The 14,622-nt window shown below is 36.8% G+C and overlaps 2 protein-coding genes across 4 annotated transcripts in view; one reads left to right on the top strand and one right to left on the bottom strand.

Annotated features, from left to right (window-relative positions):
- dzip1 (DAZ interacting zinc finger protein 1) overlaps window positions 1-1,552 on the top strand; it is an 18,358-nt gene extending 16,806 nt beyond the window's left edge. For all 3 annotated transcript variants that reach the window (XM_066706712.1, XM_066706709.1, XM_066706710.1), the window contains 2 exons: window positions 260-431; window positions 593-1,552. In XM_066706712.1, the coding sequence (XP_066562809.1) occupies window positions 260-431; window positions 593-675 (255 nt within the window). In that variant the 3' untranslated portion in view covers window positions 676-1,552. The remainder of the gene's footprint in view (window positions 1-259; window positions 432-592) is intronic.
- LOC136751853 (claudin-10-like) lies at window positions 835-14,622 on the bottom strand. Its single transcript, XM_066707609.1, is given in 8 exon segments — window positions 835-949; window positions 4,910-5,017; window positions 5,272-5,353; window positions 5,437-5,514; window positions 5,517-5,579; window positions 6,741-6,898; window positions 13,375-13,422; window positions 14,546-14,622. Coding segments are annotated over 8 exon segments (729 nt in total).

Genomic DNA, 14,622 nt, shown 5'->3' with positions numbered 1-14,622 from the left:
GCAACTGATACCAGTATTTAATTAGACATGGTTGTCTACAATGTTCCACTGTGTTTTCCAGTTCTCTTGCTTTTACCTTCTCAGTTTGTTTATAAAGAGTTTGCTCTTCTAATTATGCTAGAATTAAAAAAAAAAAAAAAAACTTTATAGCTAACATGCTTCTTCTTGTCATAGCACAATGTTTGCTGATGGATTTTTTTTTTTTAAATGGGCCCAAATATGTCTCTAATCATGAGTTTATTTTCTCTGTTTTGTTTAGTTTTCAGATGCAGATGACGATGACTGGGATATTTCTTCATTGGAAGAAGATAAACCAACAACCGTAAAACTAGACAAATGCCAGCCTGTTTTCAGTGTCAGGAAGAGCTTTGAGTCCAATTCTTCCTATACGAGTGTTTGGGGCACCTCAACTGGGCGAGGACATAAAGGAGGTCAGGGTCTCTGCAACCTAAATCAAAGTGTTTTAAGTTCATCCTGTTAGAAAAGGCTTTTGATAATCGTTAGATGTGATTTCCTCCACTGCTGGCTGAGTTGAATATATTTTTTAAACGAAGTACACATTAAATGTTTGTTTCTTTTCTCTTGTTGTCAGGCTTTCATGAAGGGGACACTGTCAGCACTCTTAAAAGCAGCCTCGTGTCCGTCAGTGACTGGAGTGAGTCTTCAGATAATTAACTGCTGTTATGGTACAGAGAAGGCCTGGCTGATGAATTTACAGCACTCACATTCAAGGAAACAGTTTCACTAAAAAGCAATATGAAAATGTTCTCTTCACTCTAAGGTAACTCAATAAGTGTATAAAAACAATACAGTCCCTTACGGTTATTCCTTATTTTATACCCCATTTCCACTAGCCCTGTTCAGGTGCACGTCATCGTGGCCGTGCTGTAACTGTGCACTTACACTGCGCCCGCAGCGTTTCCACTCATTGTCATGAGGTCCAGCTGCCCTAGGAAGAGACCGTGAGACACGAAAGGTCAAACCGCACTCTGGGACACTCGGCACTCTGGGATTTAGGGTTTTAAACTGGAGGCTGAAATACCGCTAACATTAAAGTGCAATAAACTGGACTGAAACGTTTTTACGATATCTAACAGTCTTATAGTATACGTTATACCAGATATTCAAAAGTAGAAACCGGGACACATTGAAACAATATATAAAACAAATGACATCACTTAAAATTCAGCGCATCGTAAATAACCGTGTTACTTCTCCCGGTATCATGATCCGATTAACATTGACAACGTAGCTTAATTTAAGTATCCAGATATTGTCCCTTATTATTTATCTGTGGGGGAATGAACTGCGTTGCATTATTAAATACAGTGTGCTGGGTTTAAATCTGTCCTGTAGCCACTACATATCTATGTCATGAAATATACAGTATTACAGTCACAGACAGTTTCTTAAGCAAAACTCATACATGTGTATAAATTCGGCTACAACACGCTACAACTTACTCAGTTTTTCCACAAATTCAGCGTTAGCATGTATTCTCTGTATACCTCCAGCTTTATCAATGTTAAGAATAAGAGTCACACATCAGTAACATCGTATTGTTTTGTAAGGTTGTAAGGTTTGTATTTCTGCTGTCGGTAAAGCATGTATATTTGAATTACCATTAACATATAGTTATAGCGATAATGAGGGATTACAAATATAATTAAAATATATGATTCTTCATGCGATCACATAAACATTTTAATAGTTTTAAGATCATGTAAACAAGGGGAAGCTAAGAACTGTGCCATTTAAATAATTTTGAGAGAATTTACAAGACATCAGGACATTTAATTTAAATCCAGGACGAATATATCATGTTTGTGTGTATTTATAACCAAAAAAATAATGTATTTCTTCAAGGCACATTGTATGCAGTCCGATGCAGTCCTTTCTCCGGCAGGATTAATCCACCGTACACTAATAACTGCTCCAGATTAATCATTTTCCCAAGGTAAACACACATAGTCCTTCTTTGGAAAAGTTTCTACCGCATCTCTCGCATCGAGAGCGGCCGCCATTACTGTAGTTACAATGTCCGAATGCAGACGCGCTGCGTCAGGCTGCGTCAGGACGTCACAGTACGTCCCCCAGACAGCCGGTACGATGTACGAAACTGTGCTCCTGAGACTAGTCCGGGCACAGGCGGAGGTGCAGCTGAACCCTAGTGGAAACCCCCTGGCACGGCACAGCCATGCTGAGGTGCAGCTAAACGTGGCTAGTGGAAACAGGACATTATTCTTGCTCCCATTAGTATATATATCAGGAAAAGGACAGAAGTGTTCTCATTAATTCCTCAAAGGCATGTGATATTGAAATATTTAGCACAATGCCTGTGTATTCGTATGTTTCAAATGTTTATGTATTAAATTAAAAACTAAACCCTTCAGTGTATTGATTTGAGATTAATACTGTGTTTACACTTGTACAGCACAGTCACTATTTTCTCCAGTGTTTTTGTTTTTGATATTTACTATTATAATAGTGATCTTGTTTCTGATACCCTTAGATACATTTTTTTTTTTTGGCATTTGAACTACTTCACATGTATAAAGTTTCTTGGAAGACAAAAGTCATTTGCATGTAAGGTATGAACTGAAACTGGTGAACACACCAAAAATAATAATAATAATATACCTGAAGCAAACTGCTGCAGTCTTTCTATAAGATGTCAAGCTATCCTTTTGGATTAAAATGTGGACTAAATTAAGTATTATTCATGAACAGGGAGGCAAGTATTTTTATTGGAGGCAAAACCTTCAGGGGGGGAAAAAAACCTGTTTTATTTTGTATGTGTATATGCATAAAATCTCAATAACATGGAACTTCTGTATCCAGAATATAGTTATATAGTACTGGTTTATCCAGGTCTTCGTTAATGTTAGACACATATTCAGTTGCATTAAAAATGGTACATTTGTAATAAAGTTAGTTTTTCAAAAAGTAGTAAAGTGACTGTTTTTTTTTAATATAATTTGTATATAAATCTATATTTACAGAAAAATAAAATACACAATTTGAATATTTAAAGTGTGTGTATATGTAATGTATGTTTACAACTGTATAGTATTTAAATTTCAATGGTTAACACAAAATTTACAACGTGTATTTGATTATGTGACCACTATGTGAAGGCATACAGATGTCCTGTCTGTCTGTAGATTTGTTGTTGTGCTGCTCTCCATTATTTAAATTTTCCCAAAGCCTGTGTATAAGTCTGTTACCAACCACAACCAACGTTTATGGCATTCTACTCGGAAATGAATAGTGGTTTGTGTTTAACCTTTAAGAATTAACCTTTTGACTTCTCTGGTGTCTCTCACCTCTCCTGATTGTTTTTATAATGGTAGAGGAGGACATTTCTTATTTTCAGTGCAATGAGAGCGGCTTTAAAAGGCTTTGTGTTACCTGTACTAAGTTGTGTTGTAGCATCTTCCAAATCAGGCACGGCTCACAAGTCTTCCACATGCATTTAAAACCATTCCTTTACTTCTTACAATAATCTGTTTGAAAATATAAATAAGGGATTCAAATCCGGTCTTACACGTATTCGGGTAAGAGCCTTTTTTTATTGATGCCACATGACACTATCACTTCACATCATTTTTTGAAGTTCTATTCCCAGATTGTTTTTTAATAGCAATTCAATTAAACGTTCCCAAAATGAACAACACTTGTACATTACTGTTAAAATAAATAAATACATAAATATACAAAATTACAGTTCATGTAGTATGCAATTATACACATTGGTTAGGGTTGTCGATAGTCTAGTCTAAGACCTCGTACACGAGCAAAGTTGGACATTGTGCATTTATATTGTAGTAAAGTTCACTTAATCCACACACTGCAGCTCATGCTTTTTCACTTGCACTAAATTGGGTTTCGTTATGAATTTGTGTTGCACGTGATGTGTAATTTTTGTGGCCAAAAATGTGTATGTATTCACAGGATGCAACCACAGTGAGAACGCCCTCATTAGAAGAAATGTATTCATGTTAAAAAAACAAATAAGGATAAAAAACAGCCTGCCCAGAATGGGCTAATTATAGACAAGGTTTCCATTGCTTTGTTAAAGGATTGGCCTGCATCTCTGTAAAGTGTATATATCCACTGCCCTGCTGTTCTCTGTAGGTTAAACATAGGCATCTCTGCTGAAAGAACTTGTTGCTTCAGCTTTTCTGCTCTCCGTACCCCCTTGTGAGGACATCTGGTGTGTTCTGGTTCGAACAGTTATATAGGAGGGGGATTTATGAGAGTATTTGGGGCTGAAAATAGAACATACATTAATATTCTTCAGTATAGGTCTTTCATCAGGTTCACAGAAACATCATATTTGTTCTGGAAGACTTTTCTCTTAGAAATGGAAAGGTCCTGTCTAAATTAACCAGCAGCTTGACTCAGTGACTATTTGCTGGTTGAGTGACAATATTAAATATTTCTATAACCCATAATCTGCTGTAGATGTACCTACCCTAAAAATGTGAAAATCTGTTTATCAAATCATCGATGACCATATGATTCTAAATGTATTGTGATATTCCAGCCAAGACCCTGAGAAAAAGGGTAACTAATCAAGTAATCTGTGTAACCTCAACATTAATGATCCACTTGACCAATCAAGTGCTCAGTGTTTCCTCTTTCCACAAGTTTCCACTTCGTTTGATGTACAACATCTTTTAGTCTGTGTATGCATAAGTGATTATTAGACATTTGAATTTGTTCCACATAAAAAAAGAGAAAAAACATCCGTGATCGAACGAACTAAAAACTTTAACTTGCCAGACATTTAAATAAAGAAATGTTCAGCAGTTTGGGGAGCACAGTAAATATTTTTCTTTCATACGTTAAACATCCTCACTTAATGAATATGTTTCTGTGATAGATGCTCTGATTCATGCCTTACCTTGTTTTGAAGGCATCTATTCCTGCAGTGATACAGTTGACTAGACCACCGACAGTGAGCAAAGTAGAGCCCCCCCACCCCACGAATACTGCACCTCCAATCTCATATCTGTAGAGGAAAAGTCTAATTGCAATATGTGGTATGCAAAAGTGGTTTCATCCATAAGGAAAATGTATCCAGCTTTAGTGGCAATTACATGTTTGACTATTTCAACATAATGGAAAAGCATTATTATTATTATCATATTCAAAAGATGCATTCATCCATTTTTACATGGATTTTTAAAAGCTAATGTAGTGTTGCAATATAATGTTTTTTTTTTTTTTGGTCCAGGATGTGCTGAAGTTTAGATACTTACTTACTTTTGTGCTTTGAAATTAGGATTGGCAAATTCCAATGTTATCTTGTGCCCATAACAGGAATATCCAGTCATTGCGGATAGCCCTGGGAACCAGAAAATAATACACATTTTAAAAGTCCCCAAACACTTACTGAAAAGGAAGGAACTCAAATATGCAAACCTTTACCCGAGACAAGGTAATTCAACCCTGCTGTAAAAGTCACTCGGGCATTGGCAAGCTCTGAACCTCCGATTTAAGTGCAAGAACGGCACTGAAAAACCCCAGGATTACAGCAATAATTGTAAGGGCTCTGCATCCATGCATATAAGCTGTGGAGAATTGGTAAACAAGCTGTTCGTTACTGTTTCGTTTATTTTTTAAGTCCGCAATGAGTTTGCAAAGAAACAGGACAACTTTGCAGATAAAAAGGAAAAATGCAAAGGGTTGGAGAGCCTGAATTCTATATTTGGAGCTAAAGCCAACCCCACTTTGGTCAATATGTATGATTACTGGATACTTCTATTTCCTAATAGAATATAATGAAAACCCACATAGAAAAGGACTAAAGAACTATCTAGAACATTCTATAACTTTGAGACTAGATTTGTCGAATATCCAGAACTTTATATGATCATAAAACAGTGCTGTTCAGCTTCTAATACTTAAAACTGCCAAAGTACACATAAATCAGAGTATCGCTGAAGACATGATGTTACTATCGATGTTTATTCAACACTCTGCTAGTGTCACGCAACATTAAAATAAGCAAATAGTCCTTTTAAAAGGTTTCACAAAGACACGCTGTCATTCCAGAGACTTTATTGCCATGTGTTTTGTTTTTCATATTGTTAATCAGGCATTTACACTATTCAAATCCAAAACAAAAGTACTGCTGTCTCAGGTTTCAAAAGTGTTATTTAAGATTATTTGAATGCTGAATAATTAGAAATTTAGGTTTATTTGTGTAGTTCTCAGATCTAAAAGTGAAATAAAATGGAAAATGTAGATAGGTAGGAGGCAGAAGATAGTGACTGATAACAAGTATTTCAGGGACTGCTAGCACAATTTAACAAATTACCTTTTTGTAGTTCTTAAAAGAAAATGAAGAAAAATAAATGTGATAAATAAATAACATGTTTTGCCACTAAGGCAGGCTGACTCATTTGTGACAGTCTTTTGAAACGTGCGTATGATTTTGCAGAGCAAAAAAAGACACGACAGAACTATTAGCCCACTTGCGGAGGTTTAAAACCAGACGTGTGAATTGTTTAAACATTTGAATGCCTGTTGTCTGTCTTGATCATTGGCCTGATTTTGAAAAAGAAACATTCTGTCTGGAAACAAACACGGTCACTGAGGCACGCCGTAATGGCAAAGCTTCGTCTGCAATTTTATCAGACTGGCTGCACGGAGCATCCATAAACCCGTCAGCACAATTTAATCACACATCCCAAATCCCTCTCGCTAAAGCAGGGAGTGAAATGACTTACGCTCCAGTGCCAGCAAGGATGGGAATTCTTTGCAATCAGATACTCCTGTTGAATCGGAGATACAGTCTTTCCAGAGGATGGAGAAGAAGGTGGCAGTGGTGAGGACGATTGTTGAACATACTAGAATCCAGCCTGAAACACACAAGACAAAGCAACCTCTTGCTGTAGTTCATTTTCTACCAGAGTTATGCAGGCTCAGATGAAGAAAAACAGAGTAAATTGTGAGTATTATGACCCCACACACCTATACTGAAAGCACTTGACTGCTGCTCTCAAGGGGAATCCACTGCAGTAAAATCAGAATTGCCACTCCAAGGTACTAAGCCATCTCTTTAAATACATCCCTATACTGGTAACTCCAAGGCCGGACTTTGCTGAGTTGTTTTCTTCACTTTCCCAGGATGGTCAGGTTATGCGGGCAACATCCCCTGCTTGTCACTAATCTGGAAATCTCTAACTGTAACTGTTATCCTATGTTGGTACTATGCTTTTCAAGTAATATTTTTTCCAGCTGGAATCAATAATCTCTCTCTGGATTATATTTGACTCTCAATACTGAGAAAAGTAATCAAAAGGATCTATATAATGAATTTTGAGTTTTCAATGGTTTTGTATACTAGATCTTCACTTTCAGTTTGAGTTTTAAATGTTATCAAATATAATGTGTAAGAGCTATAAATTGGACATTACTATTACTATAATTATTATTGTGGTTAACCTCACTTTATTTGGTAACACTATTTTTCTGTACTGGACCATTTTCCATCCAGTCCTCCCTGTTGTGGTTACATGTAGAAATATGTATTGTAATCCATTACAAGGATATTTAGACCTAATTCTTGTATATTTTTATTCTAGTTGTGGTTTTTGTTTATGTGCCATGTGGAATAATGAACTTGGCTCTGTGAGTGTGTTTGAATTACACACCTCTGATTGTTTCATTGACTTGAAAGGGCTTACAATCAAGGGAAAGCATGTAGTAGAGCTATTCAGGAGTCCCTCTCTCCTACTACAGTCATTAGAGAGTGGCATAGCTGGGGAAAGACCATCAATGGGGCACCACATTGTCAGGATTTATTTGCAATATAAGGATATAAGCTGGCATTAAATGAAAACCTTCAACCAGTTGCTAATACAAATATGGAGTACATTATTTTTTATTATCTTGCTCATATTTTATGGCTCTGCTTTCTGAAAACTTTGGACTTAAGAGACAACTTAGAGGCGAGGGTTTGAAGCAACTCATTCACACATAAATTCATAACTATTGAATTATGCTTTATTTTAGACAAACGTGGCAGAAAGGAAATGGATTTCTGGGGGTTGAACCTGTAACAAAGACTTTATTCCTCCTCAAAGTGAAGGTGGACAAGAAATGGCTTTTGAAATGGTGTTTGTGTCACATGCAATCGTTTGTCATGTCACCTTTTTGCAGTTCTTCCTCGTGAACTTTGGTGTCAGAATATGTTTGATACTGAAAGACTTCCCAGCAAAAGGAAGTGCCTGAAGATTTCTGCAGTGCTGAAAGTCAGACTGAGAGCCACACTAAAGCAGAGGTAAAGTTCAAACAAGTGCTGGTGTGGACCACACTAAAACAAGTCTATGAAAATACCCTCATCTGAACCTCATGAAGCTAATCAGATTTAGTGTCACCTGTGGAGCACCACAGATAAAGTCTGTATAGTGCGTCATGCCCTTTAATTATACACATTTTAATGAACCCTGTTCTTTATGACTGCGAACATGATGTCAGAGTTTACAGATGGACTCAATGATTGTGGGAACCTGTGGGACGTGGAGAAGAAAATCATGATTGCCTTCCAGTCTTCATTGCCATGAGGAAACCACTTCCAGGAACCGTTTCAGGATTTTATTGGACCTTGCTGGAAGGAGAGTGTCTGTATGTGAACTGTTATTGAACATGGTGAATAGTAAGGCTGTGTTGTATGAATACTAGAACGTAGATTTTGTTTTATTTATGACATTTGACATGCTCCAGAGACTACAAATTTACAAGCCATAAACATATTTGATATATTATCTGGTTTCATTATATAGGATTGGACTGTGTATAAAACTTTGCCATTGGTACACATTTATTTGCTTTCTGTGATTCAGAGGGATTCTGTATTTTAATCATAATTTAAATATTTCGCTATGAAATTGGGCCATGTTTTCCTTCAAACATGCTTACTATACATATGTATAAATAATAATACTTAGGATGTTAGTTGTCTGAGTTATAGTATATATTAATACTCATTTGCCTTCAACAGATAAGAAAATGACATGCCATTTGAAGACCTTTTGATCTACATTACTGGCGCTGCTGCCGAACCTCTTCTGTGATTTCCAAACCGTTGAATGAGTTTCTATGCCATAGGCCTCCAGATGCATCATGGGTAAATTCTCACCAAGAGGTGCAGAGGAAGAACACGAACTAAAGGATTTGATAACAGCAGCAGGAAAAGGATCAGTTGGGTTTGGAAAAGTCTAAAGTCCATATCAGAGAATTAAAACTATTGTGAATGCTTCCACTGAGTTTGGAAGAAATTCTTATTAAAAATGATTCCCCTGGAATTCAGTGCAGGTTAGAAACACGTCCTTTTGGCAGCTATTGGGTTGGTTAAGTATGCAAACAAGAGGAAGGCTTTTTCTAAAACAAAATGGTATGTTATGTATTTTGACAATGAAATGATGAAATGTGTTGCTGCAATGGTATAGTTATGATATGGAGATAAATGCCAGATGGGATATTGAAGACTTCCAGGATACAAGCATGGTGTTCGCTATGGGCACTGTGATTACTTGAGGCATGAATATATTGAAAACCTTTACCCCTACTTCTTGTTCACATTACTGAAATTAGTTAAGACCTATTATATTGTTCATAATCCGATAAGAACTGAATTAATGCATTTTTATTACTTTTAAATATGTTTAATACTGGGTGCAAGAATTACACAAGGTAAAATAATTGAGTGGGCAATGTCTACTTCTATGTTTGCAACAGCTGTAGCCCTTAAAAAACTAAACAAAACAGAACAAATATATTTATGCAAGGAGAGATATGTATTTTTCTAAAATGTCCATTCATGCAAGTGTATTAACCCTGCTGTGGTACCATGGGGTCTCTGTGACCCCACCCCAAATGGTACTGTCAACGTAACTTTTTTCATGGCAGAGCAGGGTTAAACAAACCACCACTACAGAACGAACTGTATAAATGCCCCAGCTGATCTGTTGATAAATGCTGTGTTGAATATAATTGGCTTCAACATCAAGTTACACATAAGCATTCCTGTCGTAGAGTGCTTCTTGAATTGTTCTGGCAGAAATGTCCGAATGTCTGGACACCTTCGAGATTCTCAATTCCTTTGACCGAGTGGAGTATTGTCTGTGCATTTTCCTGCCTCTGGATTGAGGGGTGACTGTGAACATACACTCACCTAAAGGATTATTAGGAACACCTGTTCAATTTCTCATTAATGCAATTATCTAACCAACCAATCACATGGCAGTTGCTTCAATGCATTTAGGGGTGTGGTCCTGGTCAAGACAATCTCCTGAACTCCAAACTGAATGTCTGAATGGGAAAGAAAGGTGATTTAAGCAATTTTGAGCGTGGCATGGTTGTTGGTGCCAGACAGGCCGGTCTGAGTATTTCACAATCTGCTCAGTTACTGGGATTTTCACGCACAACCATTTCTAGGGTTTACAAAGAATGGTGTGAAAAGGGAAAAACATCCAGTATGCGGCAGTCCTGTGGGCGAAAATGCCTTGTTGATGCTAGAGGTCAGAGGAGAATGGGCCGACTGATTCAAGCTGATAGAAGAGCAACTTTGACTGAAATAACCACTCATTACAACCTAGGTATGCAGCAAAGCATTTGTGAAGCCACAACACGTACAACCTTGAGGCGGATGGGCTACAACAGCAGAAGACCCCACCGGGTACCACTCATCTCCACTACAAATAGGAAAAAGAGGCTACAATTTGCACAAGCTCACCAAAATTGGACAGTTGAAGACTGGAAAAATGTTGCCTGGTCTGATGAGTCTCGATTTCTGTTGAGACATTCAGATGGTAGAGTCAGAATTTGGCTTAAACAGAATGAGAACATGGATCCATCATGCCTTGTTACCACTGTGCAGGCTGGTGGTGGTGGTGTAATGGTGTGGGGGATGTTTTCTTGGCACACTTTAGGCCCCTTAGTGCCAATTGGGCATCGTTTAAATGCCACGGCCTACCTGAGCATTGTTTCTGACCATGTCCATCCCTTTATGACCACCATGTACCCATCCTCTGATGGCTACTTCCAGCAGGATAATGCACCATGTCACAAAGGTCGAATCATTTCAAATTGGTTTCTTGAACATGACAATGAGTTCTCTGTACTAAACTGGCCCCCACAGTCACCAGATCTCAACCCAATAGAGCATCTTTGGGATGTGGTGGAACGGGAGCTTCGTGCCCTGGATGTGCATCCCACAAATCTCCATCAACTGCAAGATGCAATCCTATCAATATGGGCCAACATTTCTAAAGAATGCTTTCAGCACCTTGTTGAATCAATGCCACGTAGAATTAAGGCAGTTCTGAAGGCGAAAGGGGGTCAAACACAGTATTAGTATGGTGTTCCTAATAATCCTTTAGGTGAGTGTATAGTGAACACGTTAAAAACACCACACATGCAATAAAACCAAAAACACAAAGACTGACTCACATTCCATATTAATGTCCCGCCAGTGACAACACTCAGGGGTTCACACACAGTCTCCCTCCATCTCTCTCTCTCTCTCCCCACACTTTTCTTTTTTTATGGCATGTAGACAACATCTCAAATTATAATCAAACACATCAAAGTACACATTACAATGTACAATTTAGGTTTGAGTTCTTACAATTTGAATCGTTAGTGTGATGCACTGTACCAATAGATGCTTCCATTTACACAGAGTTTTCATTTCTGTTTTTATTTAATATATTAAGCAATTTAATTTTCCTTTTGCTATAGATCAATCTTGGATATTCTTTTCAAAATATTTGAATAAACCACCTTTGTTACCATGTAACCTTCTGCAAGTTTTTAATGTCAAAGCACTTCCTAAAGTTAGCATCCACTGTACATTTATGCAACAAAAAACATAGCCAGATCAAAATATAATTAAAGCCATGAATCTGAAGGGGTTACAAATAATAGAACATGATAACATAATAATTTCCATTTGTATTACTTTAAAACTCATTGGAGGGTTGTTCTATTGGGTCCTGGGATTTGTATTATGTATTTATTTTTTCCATACTAGTTCAGAAATATTGAATCGTTTTACTTTTCTGAGTGATGGTTTAAATCATCACAGTCTGCACATATTGTAACCAGCTTTTCGTCCATTAAGTTCTGCTCCCCCATATCCAAAACCACAGTGCAGGAGAGAAGACATCTTGACAACAGTGCGATTTCAAACTTTAACTGTAAAAGAAATAGGACCTCAGGTCTAGAAATCGCATGTTATTTTACCAGTTGTACTAACACACAGGGAGACGTAATGCTCTGTGAACAATATTAGAGCTTAAGACCATTCAGCTCATCTGGCTAGTTTTATAGCTATTTGCATATGGTTTTCAGAAACCACTTTTTTTTGCTAGTTATACTGTAAACTCATTAACAATTTCAATTTTTAATATACTGGCTTTTATGTAATGGAGACCACATTTACTAACAAGACTGGCAATTAAAAATGCCAAAGTCGCATCTTTCAACACTACAATCCCAATTCCCTATGACATACATTTTTGCTACTAAAGCCAAGCTTATAGTCACAGAGCTTTTTATTTGTTTCTGAGTGTAATTTGCTTCTTAATTGATTTCTGCCTTTCCCCACATTTTGAGTTCATAATGAAATATTTTTACTAATTATTGTCATCATGGTCTTAATATGCCTGCACTGTGGATATCGAAGTATGTAGAATTGTTTTTCGATAGTTTACTTTAGTATACATTTCTTTTAGTATACATTTTGCCCCTTTTTGTTTTTGACAAGTGGTACACAGTTGGGTAAAGACAGAGCAGTAACATCAGGTTCAACATTGCACAGGTCTGTACAGTACTTGTAAAGACATGCATGTGTATCTTCACATGCATTGCTGCAGACATATTACTGTAAATGACATGAGTTTCCAGATAACCACCCTATCAATGGAGGGTTCACATATTAGAATAAAAAAGTTGTAAATGCCTATATCATTATTTTTGCTTCCTGTTTTAAAGCAACTAAAGTCATAGAAATGTAGACAACAAAAGCCAAAAACATGGTCCCATTGGAAGATGTGAATTTCTTTCTGTCAGTTTACTCGAGTTTTAATCCTTAGTATTTTTCAAGTACTTGAAGCATTATTTATACTTCTCCATATAATAATAATAATAATAATAATAATAATAATAATAATAATAATAATAATAATAATAATAATAAAAGCATTGCCTAGTTACTGAGTGCTACTAGAATATGGAAGCTGCCGAGAGCAAGTGAAACCCAATTTGCATGCATTACACAATGTATTTGCAGCAATTTTACAGCTTGCCTGTAAAAACAACCTGGACATACTTTTCCTCGTTTAAGAAAACTAGTACATATCTAAAACCATTACAATTGTTCCTACAAAATGTTTTTTTTCTCCCCTGATTTATTAAAAATTGGAGTTTGAATCACAACAGACGCAATAGTGATTCAACATTGCATTGTACATTAAAATAGAAAAGGGACACTGCAGATTATTTTCTTGATTTATACACAGATCTTTGCCTGGCACACAAATGTAATGAAGCAGAATATTTGCTGTTATATGTTACCTAGTGGCCGTTTTTATTCAGGAAAAAGAATAATTGATTTTCCATTCTGTTTGTGGTAGTTTATTTTGTAATTGATACTTTCTGTCTTTTTCATATAAAGGTGATGTAGGATCATAGATTCGTTATGTTCATGTAAAGAATATATTTTTGGGAGTAGTTATGTTTGGGGATATTGATGTATGTTTTGAATGTTTCTTTTGTTGCACCTGTGGGCTGATGGTAGGGTCTAAATGGAGGGGCTAGACTGACAAAAGGCTATATAAGAGGAAAAAAAATGTAACTTTGCCATTAGCGACGATGCACTTTTATAATCGATCATCAGAATTAGAAGAGAAATCAAAAAGTTTTCACGTTGTGAAAAATCCTAGTGGGAGATAATAAGCCCTGCGAAGGAGGTTCCAGAACACTGCACTACATTATGACGTAAAGTCCTACGTATACGTATCAAAGGGAAATCTGACATTCCAATAATTTGTTGAAAGCGTAGGTGTTTCCAGAGCTTTTTACTGTTATTTCAACTGAGATTGAGGTTAGTGTTCTCCGGTATTTCAGTATATGGAAATATGATACAAAGACTGTAAGATGCCTAATAGCTTGGTTTAAAAAAAATCTGTTTTCGAGTGATATACTAGGTTTTGTATTGTCTTTCTGTGAACTGAGCACTGTCTTCTGTCCGTACAGGAATAAACTAAAAATCAATTGCTGCTCAATACCCGTCTCTCTGCTGAAGGGAAGCGACAGCAGATACATTAGCGGTGGTTCAATATTTTCAACATTTTCCCAAGCGTACAAAACGTCCACTAGAGGGGTATGTCGATCTACAATGTATGCTCTCATGATATTAAAAGCGACGACTCTCGGCGCTTCATTTTTGTAAAAACTGTTGATCAACAACGATTACAAATCAAATCAAACTGAAAAGCGACTTCTGAGCAGTAAGGTGACATAGTACCAGCTGCAGTGGCGGATCTCTGTGCATTTCATCAGACAAACAAGTGTCAACATCACCTCAATTGGGGAGCCGTTCAT

The sequence above is a fragment of the Amia ocellicauda genome, chromosome 6 (assembly GCF_036373705.1).
Source record: "Amia ocellicauda isolate fAmiCal2 chromosome 6, fAmiCal2.hap1, whole genome shotgun sequence".
NCBI classification, from domain to species: Eukaryota; Metazoa; Chordata; class Actinopteri; order Amiiformes; family Amiidae; genus Amia; species Amia ocellicauda.
This window is presented reverse-complemented; position numbering and strand designations above follow the sequence as displayed.